The sequence below is a fragment of the Monoraphidium neglectum genome (genome assembly GCF_000611645.1).
Source record: "Monoraphidium neglectum strain SAG 48.87 unplaced genomic scaffold scaffold01518, whole genome shotgun sequence".
In the NCBI taxonomy this organism is placed as follows: domain Eukaryota; kingdom Viridiplantae; phylum Chlorophyta; class Chlorophyceae; order Sphaeropleales; family Selenastraceae; genus Monoraphidium; species Monoraphidium neglectum.
In genome coordinates this window covers 578-10662 of record NW_014012110.1, presented here as the reverse complement: position 1 = coordinate 10662, position 10085 = coordinate 578, and the positions used below count along the sequence as shown (strand labels likewise).

At 69.0% G+C, this 10085-nt stretch overlaps 4 protein-coding genes across 4 annotated transcripts; 3 read left to right on the top strand and 1 right to left on the bottom strand.

The window, feature by feature from the left end:
• Positions 1-1794: 1794 nt before the first annotated feature.
• MNEG_8149 (hypothetical protein) lies at positions 1795-2778 on the top strand (the record flags this gene model as incomplete). Its single annotated transcript, XM_014043380.1, has 3 exons — positions 1795-1829; positions 2286-2364; positions 2692-2778. The coding sequence occupies 3 exons, from the start codon at positions 1795-1797 to the stop codon at positions 2776-2778; spliced, it is 201 nt and encodes a 66-aa protein (XP_013898834.1).
• A 126-nt stretch (positions 2779-2904) lies between these two features.
• On the top strand, positions 2905-4472 carry MNEG_8148 (hypothetical protein; the record flags this gene model as incomplete). Its single annotated transcript, XM_014043379.1, has 3 exons — positions 2905-3090; positions 3412-3524; positions 3914-4472. The coding sequence occupies 3 exons, from the start codon at positions 2905-2907 to the stop codon at positions 4470-4472; spliced, it is 858 nt and encodes a 285-aa protein (XP_013898833.1).
• A 699-nt stretch (positions 4473-5171) lies between these two features.
• Positions 5172-6562, bottom strand: MNEG_8147 (hypothetical protein; the record flags this gene model as incomplete). Its single annotated transcript, XM_014043378.1, has 3 exons — positions 5172-5722; positions 5950-6061; positions 6194-6562. 3 exons carry the CDS (start codon positions 6560-6562, stop codon positions 5172-5174), a joined length of 1032 nt encoding a protein of 343 aa, XP_013898832.1.
• A 343-nt stretch (positions 6563-6905) lies between these two features.
• On the top strand, positions 6906-9678 carry MNEG_8146 (hypothetical protein; the record flags this gene model as incomplete). Its single annotated transcript, XM_014043377.1, has 5 exons — positions 6906-6940; positions 7822-7903; positions 8244-8372; positions 9012-9196; positions 9477-9678. The coding sequence occupies 5 exons, from the start codon at positions 6906-6908 to the stop codon at positions 9676-9678; spliced, it is 633 nt and encodes a 210-aa protein (XP_013898831.1).
• Positions 9679-10085: the final 407 nt, after the last annotated feature.

Below are 10085 nucleotides of genomic sequence, written 5' to 3'. Positions count from 1 at the left end.
GCCCGCAGCCGACCCGAGATTTTTTGCCTCAGCGTGTTTGTTTCTTGATGCGCGGCCGTCGCCGCGTAGCTCAGCGGCGCAAAGTGCACGCGGGCGCCCCGGTTGCATGACTTCGCACCGCAGCCACCCCGCCTTTCACGCGCCGAGGCCCCCGCCTCCCCACACCACACCACGCCGCCGCCGCTGCACCGGGCGCGGAGGTTGCCCCAAAGACGCGCAGGGGTCGGAGCAGCCTCCCGGATGCGCGCGTGCGCGGGCCTGCCCCTGGCTCACCGGCCCCTCCCATTCCACCGCCCCCCCCTCTCGCGCACCCAACACCCCTTGTGAGATCCGAGTGACACTGCGTATCCCTGAGACTCTGTCCCCAACCGTTTGAAAGTGGCCCGAGGCCCGATGGCGAGCCGATTCGAATCGCCACGCCGGGCCTCGCAGCCCGCCCGTGCCCCACCCCGCAGGGCGGCCGCCCACGGCGGGGGCGCCGTCCCGCGCGCGTGTGGCCTGGATTGCGCGCGCCGCGCCGCTGTTTTTGGTAGGGCATGCCTGTCAATGCCATGCCTGGGCCGGACCCTGTTTTTGGCCGCGCCGCACGGGAAAACGCACAGCATTGCACAACACCGCACCCGCACCGTACACGCCCCCTTTGCTGCCGTCACCGCGTCTAATTTGGTACAGCAACCGCAATCCACTGTGAGAGTTTAGGATTTGAACACGGCAGGCACTCGCGGCGCATCGCCGCGCGCCCCACAACACCGCCCACGCCCGCGCCCGCGCCCGTCGGCGCGGCGCTGCCGATACGTATTCGCATCGCAGCCGCCCCTCGCGCGCGCGCAAGCGCATCGCACGCCATAATTCACGCGCGCGCGCGCGCGCACGCGTTTGCTCGACGGCTGCGACGGGCCAATCGGTTTCGAACCCTCCACGCGCCCCCCCTCTCCCCGAGACACCCACCAGAGGCCCCGGTTTTTTTTCCGGCCCGCATGCGATGGGATTGGATGCCGACAAAGTTCAATGCGGCTGCATACACACCGCCGCCCGGGCAGCGGGCTCGCCGCCACGTGCCGGCGGTGGGCTGGGGTGGGGCGCGTAGCACTGGAGAGGAGAGGGGAAGCGCTCTCTCAACCACTGCTCTCGAGTTTGGAGGCACTGTATTTGCGTTGTTGCTGCTCAGCTTGTACCTTTTTTGGGGAACCCAAACCATGGCGGTTGGGGGCCCAAACCATTGACGAGTGGCCGCTGGCCAGAGATCAGATGTAAATGCCGCGGCTGCCAAAGCAGTGGAAACATGAATTGAAGGACCCTGCGGCAAGAGCACGACACGGCAAAGGCGGCTTCGCGCGACGCCGCGATTTGTTGCTGGGTGAGAGCGGGGGCTGCGATGTGAGGGGGCGGCGTGCGGCCCTGGGCGTGTGTGGATGGGGTTGGGGGCAGGAGCAGACGACGGAGACGGTGTGTGTGCCGCGGGTCAATGATATGGCACGTCCCTGGGGTGTCAGTGAGCATCCACCTGCGACAGAATTGGAGGTTGGCTGAGGGCTGGCCCTCGGCGGCCCCTGGTGCGCGTTGCGGGGCATACAGCCGCCCATGGCCTCTTGGCCAGTCCACACCGCCGCCACACTGGGCGAGAGCCGCCGCGAGCATCGGCCAACAGCGGTACAGCAGAAGTGCGTTGTGCCCGGCGCCAAAAAAGCTCATCAAGCGCAGCTTGCTTTCATTGATTTGCCAAAACATTCCAAGGCTTCCCCCCAAAAAGGTGCACAGATCACTCCGTGTCTTCACCTCGCGCGGATCTTGGAAATGGTTTACGCCTCCAACGGCGTGCTGATAGCAACGTGAGCTAGAGGCGCTGTTTGGCTCGAGAAGTCCCTGCTGCCTGCGACGCCAGTCACCGGCGCCGCTTGCACTGCTCGGTTGTGCTGAGCACGCTGCCAACAGGAGTGCCGCGCGCCGGCCGCGCAGGGACGTGCCCACAAAGGAGGTTCTAATCCACGAGAACAACAAGGCGCCTGCCCAGTGAGCGGCCGCGCGCGCCTCTGCGCGAGCGCCCGCGGCATCCGCTGCCGCCACGGCGCCACCGCCCTATCCCCATGCACGGCCATGCGGCCGTATGCGGCGCGCCTGAAACCCAGCGCCGCATATTCCTGGCCGGCCCCGCCGCACAGGCCATCCCTGGAGGTCCGCCTGCCCCACCACTTGCGCCGCCTGGCGGCTCCCGCGCCGCCCCTCCTAGCCTCCCCACAGCACTGCCCAACCTGCTGCCCACACCCCCACAACCCCCCGTGTGCCAGGGGCAAGTTCATCATCGCTGTGCTGGACGACACCCACTTATTTGTGAAAGCAGACAAGGTGGATTTTGTGAGGGAGAAGGTGCGCCCAAGGAACGCAGCCGCGCTCCACGCCGTGCGCGCGGCCGAGGCCGCAACAACTGTCAGCACTCGCCCGCCAGCCACGGCCGCGGGAGCGCGGGCCAGCTGCAGGCGGGCCTGCGCGTGCGCGCGTGTGTGCGCATCACCACGCACCACTTATAGCTGCAGCGGCGTCTGCAGCAGCAACGGAGCATATGGGCTAGTTCCTCGCGCTGCCTGCTCTCACGCGCACGCTTGTGCCAACCCCAGCGCTCTCGGTGCGCCGAGCCGGCGCCGTTTCCGTTCCGACGCCGCCTCGGCACCCGGATTCGATCCCCGCCCGTTGCAGGTCCAGGAGTTCAACGATAAAAACGTGTACCAGCCGCCGGCCGACAAGGGCGAGGAGGGCGGCGGCCGCGGCCGCGCCGGCAAGTGAACTTCGACCCCCGCTTCGACGCTCGAGTGCCCCTCGCACCGCCACCCGGCCGCGGCGCGGCCGAGCACGCGTGCCGGCGCGAAGGCGTCCCCTGCGGCAGGAAAGGCGGAGCGCGGCGCCCGCCATATGGCGCCGGCAGGCCCAGAGCCGCTGCCGCTGCTGTCTGAGTTCCTCGCGGCTCAGGAGCGGCGCGCGCAGCTGTACGGCAGCTTCCAGGCGGCGTTCCGGGGGTTCCTGCGGGACAGGGACGAGGGGCGGTACAAGAGGAGCATTCAGGAAGTGACTCTCGAGTTTGGGGCGGTGTCGCAGCAGGTGGGTGCGCGCGGCGAGGGGGCGCTGGGGCAGGGGCTTGCGGGTCGGGCGGGGGTGAGGGCTTGGGGCGCCAGGCAGCGCGACGCGGCGCGGCGCGCCCTAGGGCCCGTGCCGCGTCCCCTGTGGCCGCCGGGGTTCTTGCCCGCTCATCCTGGGCGGCTGCCGTCGCGCTGCAACCCTGAGGCCTTTCAGAACATTTGAGAAAACAGCCAGGCAACGACATTAATCGTGCTCCCCCCGCACGCGCGCCGCACGGCACCCCTGCAACCCCAACCTCCCCGGCCCCCGCCCCCGGCGGCGCCGCGTCACCCTGCGCTGCAGGTGCGCGCGCTGGAGGCGGCCCTGGCGGCGCCGAGGGGCGGCGGCGGCGCGGGGCGGCCCGACCTGGCCGCGCTGCTGAGGCGCGTCCAGAATGCTGAGGCTGACAAGCTCAGGTGCGCGCCTTTCCATCTGTTTCTTTCCATAGTTTGTGCGGCCGCGTTCGTGGTTTGTGCGGCCGCGTGCGTTTGGAATCCTGATTTTAGCCCGCCTTGCAGTTGCGGGGCGAGGCGAGGCGGGGCGGCAGCGCGGGCCCTGGCTTTCGCGACCCTGCGGGCCGCGGGCCGCAATTTTGACCCCACCCCCCCCTGTGTCTGCCGCCTGCCCGGGACCCCTGGCCGCCTCCGCCCCTTTGATCTAGTCCGCACACCCGGCCACGAGCGCGCACCCCTACACACCAACCAGCCGCCGGCCACCTCTCCATTCACACATTTATCCGCACATTTAACCACATGCACATGCATATGCACACCTCCACATCACACACGTCAAACCGCCGGCGCAGGCTGACCGTCAGCTGGCAGGCTCTGAGGGACGCCTCCACCCCCCAGGCCCTCGCCGCGGCCGGCGGCGCCCCGCGGCGCGGCGGCGGCCCAGAGGGCCCGGGCGAGGCGCTCGCGCGGCAGCTGCAGGGGATCGCGGTGGAGGCGGCGGCGGGGGCCGGCGGCGGCGCGTGCTGCGGCGCCCACGGCGGCCACGCGCACGCGCATGAGAATGGCGCCCCGGTTGCACCGGCCGCCGGCGGCGCCGACGCGGCCAAGTCGCACGCCGGCGACCAGGAGCCCGCCGTCCACGCGCCCGCGCCCGCGGCCGGCGCGGCGGCCGGCGACGAGGGGTGCGCTGCGGCGCCCAGCGGCGGCGGCGGCGGGACGGGGCCTGGGGGCGTGCTGTACGGCGCTGACGGCATCGCAGCGCCATTGGCTGCCGATGTCGCCGCCGCGACGCGCGAGGCGGCGCGCGGATTGGATGGCGCGATAGAGGAGATCAACGCGGCCCTGGAGGAGGTCAGGGAGGCGGCCGACGATCTGAGGCGCGGAGGGGTGGGCGATGAGGTCATGGCGTGATCTAGTGATCTGGTGATATCGGCGGCGGGGTGAGAGATGTCAGGTGCTGCCTGCCTTGCGGGCGTCGACTGGTCTTGCTGCGCCGGCAATGCGGCGGTTTGGATGCAGCGGAAGCATGCTGGTGCGGCTTCATACAGCCGCCGGCACCGCAGCTGTGCAACTGTGAATTTGTCACAAGGTTTTCTGTGCGACTTCTGATGCGCGCGCCTGCGACGCCGCGTCGAACATGCAAGGACGCTCTTTGCAACCGGAGTAACGCTTTGACTGTCGCCCATAATTTCTTGTAGCTGTTTACAAGGGGAAAGCAGAGCGATTCGGGGCGGTGCGGCTGCAGCGCGTGGCTGGCAGCCGCAACATGCACAGGAGTTGCAGCAGGCCAGTCAATCTGGGGGGATGCTGCTGCGCAGGCCGGTCCCCGTCCCCCTGATTCAGGACCGCCCCGGCTGGGTGGGAGGCGCATCGATTGCAGCGCCGCTTCGCCCGCCGGCCGCCGCAGGCGCGGACGGGCGAGCAAGAATAAATTGCCAATTGAATTGCAAACGAACAATTGCCCATGCGGTGTTGGCGACAACACAAGAAGACTACCAACGAAAATACATGCGAGCCGGTTGAGGCCTCGCGACATTAGGTTAGAGGCGGGGTCCCTGCCAGCTCAGCAACCGCCCAGACCATGCAGTCATCTCGCGTGTGACGTCACCGTCAGTCATCGTGGTCCTCCTCCCCCGGCCCCGGGCAGCTTCTCGCCAGGTCCTCCTCGTCCTCATACTCAGCCCCGCAGAAAACACAGTAGAAGTAGCGCGACCGCAGGTAGTCCACCAACGCGGCCAGCCGCGCCCTCACCTCATCCACGCTCAGATCACCGAGCGTCACCGCCGCTGTGCCGTCTCCATCCCCAACCCCCGCCCCCGCCTCCCCCTCTGCCGCCGCCTCCTCCCCGCGCTCAAGCCGCGCCGCCCGGCCGCCGCCGCCGACGCCGCAGCAGCCAGCGCCGGGCAGCAGCTCCCATTCCCCTCCCTCCTCGTCCTCCGCCGCGCCCGCGGCGCCACCGCTCCCTGCGCCCCCGCCGGCGCCGCCGCCGCCGACGCCGTCGATCAGCGGGTTTCCCGCCACACCCGCGCGCTCGTCGAGCGACGCGCACGCCGCCGCGGCGCGCGCGGCGGCGTGGCGCAGCTTGCGGGCCGCGTAGGCGTCGGCCCGGGCGCCCTTGAAGCCGCTCTGCATGGCGCTGACGTGGCGCTGACGCTTGGCGGCTGCGTGGGCGCGTGGCGTGGCAAGTGGGGAAGGCAATGCTCGACGCATGCAGGGAGTGTTCTTCACAGGCTGTGATTGCACATGCACTGGGCCAAGTGGCGAGGCGGTGCTTTCCGCGCCCGTGCCCCAGCCCGCGCGCATCCTCGACCGCCCGTGCACGGCCCCTGAGCCGCGCCCGCGCCCGCGCCCGCCCGTGCCGCTGCTTGCACAGGCGGCGTCGCCTTACCCGCCTCTAGCGCGCGCCGCTCCGCCTCGCGCTTGCGCTGCTGCTTCGATTCCTCGATCCCCAGCCCCGCGCGGCCGCTCTTGAGCACGAGAGGCAGCGGGTCCGACCGCCCCTGCGGGCGCGAGGCGCAGGGCGGGGCGCGGGCACGGGCGTTGCATCGCCGAACGCGACCTAACAGGGCCGCACGTGCGCATGCCTGCTAGTTGCGACATCGAACCACAACATTAAAATGGGCGTCGCGCACCTGCTTATCTCTGCCGAGCCCCCGCCCAGGTTCGAATCCCATCTTGGCCATCAGAGCGAACCCCTTGTTGCTCGCCGCCAGCGGCGCCGCCAGCGCCTCCTCCCGCCGCGCCGCCGCGGGCCGCGGCGCGGCGCGCCGCTCGCGCTGCTGTTGGCGCGAGAGGGAGGCGGCGGCCTCGGCGGTCGCCTGGGCGGAGTACTCATCTAAAAGCCGGTCTAGGGGGTCTGGCTCGTCCTCGTCAGCGTGATCTGACGCATTCAAATCGACGCGCGGCGCCGGCGCCGCTGCGCCCTGCTCGGTGTCGTTGGTGCCGCTGCCTGCTGCGCGGCGCGCGCCGGGGTGCTGGCCCCCGCCGCCGCGCGCGGCCATCGCGCCGCGCGCCTGGCGCGGCGGGCGCGCGGGTGCGCTGCAGAAGCCGCCGCCAAAATGGGACCAATCAAATGCTACGACGTGCTCTGGTGCTGCTTGTGTATGGTATATCACCACCCTTGGGATGAAATGATTTTTGCCGCACCACCCCGCGCCCCGCTGCCTCCTACTGCTCGTCCGCCCCCTACTTTTCAGTGATCTCCTACCTTTCACCGTGGTGCTGTCATATTGCAAGTCGACCCCCGCTTGTTCGGGAGTACCTCACTCTTGGTCGCTCACCCACGTGCTAGCATTGCTCACCTCCCCGAGCTTCTTCCAGCCGTTCTGCCACCTGTTCGCAGCAATGGCGAACCCCGGCGATATCAAGAAGCGGTACTGGTGCGTCGAGGGGGCCCCAGGGCCCGGCAAGGCCACAGCCAGCGCTCGCAGGGCGCTGCTCGTGCAAACCGGCGGGGGGCTTCACGCGTCTGGGCAGGGCAACGCCCACAACTTGGGATCAGCAGCCTTGTGTTGCCTGGGGCCGGGGCCAGCCGGGACGGGGGGCGCACGGGCGCGGGGATCGCCCATGTGACCGCCCGAATCGATCACATGGCGCGCCATGGGCGCTGCCTCCTGTGGCCCGCGCCCACACGGGCACCCCCTTCCCGGCTCATCCCCCCTCCAACCACAGCCGCGGTCGCAATGCACAACATTGACATGCCCCACCGCCCCAGAGTCCCCAATCCCCCGCCATCCTCGCGCGCCGCTCCCCCTGCCCTTCCCTCCACCCTCCACCCGTCACCCACCAACCCACCCTCACCCATCAATCTGAACCACAACTTGAATGCCAGGTCGTACGAGCAGGTCCATGACGCCATTCGTCATACCGTTTGTGACCGCCGCGTGTTTGACTCATTCGTCCCCACACTGATGCTCGCGATCGGCGGCGGCGGGTGCGGCGCGCGCGCGCGCTTGCGCTTGCGCCTGCTGCGGGCCCACCAAGCGCCCTTCACGTGGCTGGGCTGGGCCCCTGGCGCCCTCTCGCGCGCCGGTGTGGGGCGGCCCCTCGCGGTGGCCCGTGCGCCGGCGTTGCGGCTGTGCATGCGGTGCACTCGAGCGACACCCCCTTCCCGCAGCCTGGCGCTCCGCCGATCCCCCACCCCAAATCGAACGCGCCCGGCACCCCCTGCCTCTCCCGCCCCGGCCACCCATCCGTAGACGCGCACACGCACACACTTACACACACACAAACACACACACACACCACGCGACACGCGCAGCTACATCCCCACGCGCATCGCGCGGACGTACCTGCAGCACCAATACAAAGCCAAGGTCGCAGTTCAGGCCGTCGGCCTCTCGGTGAGCGGAAGATGCACGGACGGACGCCCGCCCTTGGCCGCAACTGGGGCACCGACCGCACGCCGCCGCCCCGCAACAACGGCCACGGTGGCGGCGGCTCCCGGATCGCGTCCCTGACGGACTCCTGCTCGCGGCCTCGCGGCGCGAGGCCGCGAGGCCCCAGCCCTCCTCGGCCCTCCTGCGACCCCAAACTCGCGTGCCCGACACAAAACCCGCCAGCAGGGCCGGCCTCTTCCCAACACGGATTTCACACAGCAACTCGTATAGTTTCATTCCTATTGTTTCGCCCCACCCACACCGTTGGCCCGCAACCCTCGCCCACCCGCCCAAAATCGCGCAGCTGTACGAGTCGGAGATGGACGGCTGTGACGTCAGCCGCCGCACGGTCAAGGTGACTCAGTGGCTCCAGTACGGCTCAGGGCCGGGCGCGGTGTCGCTGTCGGGGCAGCGCATCCTGATCGTGGACGAGGTGCGCCGAGGGTGATGTTGTGTGTGTGTGTGTGTGTGTGTGTGTGTGTGTGTGTGTGCGCGTGTGTGCGTGCGTGCGTGCATGCGCGCGTGTGTGGATGTGTGTGTGTGTGTGTGTGTGTGTGTGTGTGTGTGCGTGGATGTGTGTGGATGTGTGAGTAGGAGGCCGCGTGTGAATGAGAGAGTACGTGTGTGTCTGTGTGTGCGTGCCACACCCTCTCATTGAAACAGGGTGTGTGGGGGGGTGCGTGCGTGTGTGTGTGTGTGTGTGTGTGTGTGTGTGTGTGGTGTGAGCCACACCCCGCGCCATGCTTTGTGCGTGTGTGGGTGTGTCGCTGCAGCATCGAACAAGCAGCACCACACGCGCATTCATACAATCTTCTGCTGGGGCTGTCGCGTCCACGCCTGTTGCCTTCCATTTGACCGCCGTCTGCGCCTTGCCGCCGCATCCGCCCCGGGCTCACCTTGAGAAGGCGCGCCGCCCCCGCCACCACGACTGTACCGCACCCCCTACCCCTTGCCTCTTTAACCACCATGACTCAACATCGCACCTTCGCATGTCCCAAATCGCCATGCTGCCTGGATAACGAACCGCACGCACACGTTTTGGAACTGCACGATTTCGAATTCAAACCTACAGGTGGACGACAGCCGCAAGACCCTGGCAGCCTGCGTGGCCACGCTGCAGGCGGACATCGACGCGGCGCGCGCCGCGGCGCTCGCAGCTGGCTCATACTGGGAGGAGCCCGAGGTCGGCATACTCGTGCTGGCCTACAAGCGGCGCGAGAAGCTGGCGGAGCTGCCCACAGACCTTATGAAGAGCAGGTCGGCCCCGGCTGTCGTTTGGGAGTTTGATTTTGACAGGAGCAAAGCGCGCACGGGGGCTGATCTGGCCCGGCAACAAGCCTGCCGGCCCGGTTGCCATGCCGTCGGGCGTGCTTTGCCATTGGGCCCGGCGGCTCAATCTTTCGTCTCACTCAAACCCTACAACCCGGGTCCGCAAACCCTCGAAGCACCCGAGGGGAACCCTTCACCCTGGATTGTGTAAACCCCTGACGATCGCGCGGCAAGACTGAGTCCTGCGTTCGAAAAACCGCACCGACAGGTACTGGTCCTGCATCGACATGGACGACTGCTGGTGCGTGTTTCCCTGGGACGCCTTTGACATCTACGACCACACGCGGCTCGCCGAGGCCCCGGGGGCGCACAGCGGCGGCGCCGCCGGCGGCGGCATCGCGGCGCCCAAGGCGGAGGGCTGCGCGACCGCGAGCAGCCTGCTGGCCGCGTCGGCGCGCAAGCTGATGTAGAGCGGTGCGCGGCGCGCGGCGCGACGGGAGCGGCCCGTTCCGCCCGCCGGCGTGGAACCTTCTTCGGCGGCGGCGGTAGCAGCAGTGCGGCCCGCGCGCCGGGGGGCGCGCGGGTGGCGGGCGCATCTGGCGTGCGGAGCCTCTTGCCCGCACCGTCTGCACTTCTGTTTCTGTGTGCGCGGCACTGCCGTCAAACCGCGCGCCCATTCCTTGACTCAGGGCCGCCTGTGCAGGACTGCCCAAACGCGCACGCGTGCGAGCATGCGCAGCGGGGCCAGGGGCCGGCGCGTTGCCCTTGTCAGCGCTGATCCTGGAGGCTTTCCTTGTCACGCGACCGCCAGCAAGCATATGTGGGCGCCGCGCGGCGCCCAAGCCCTCGCTGTTGCTTGGTGACTGAGGCCATCCCT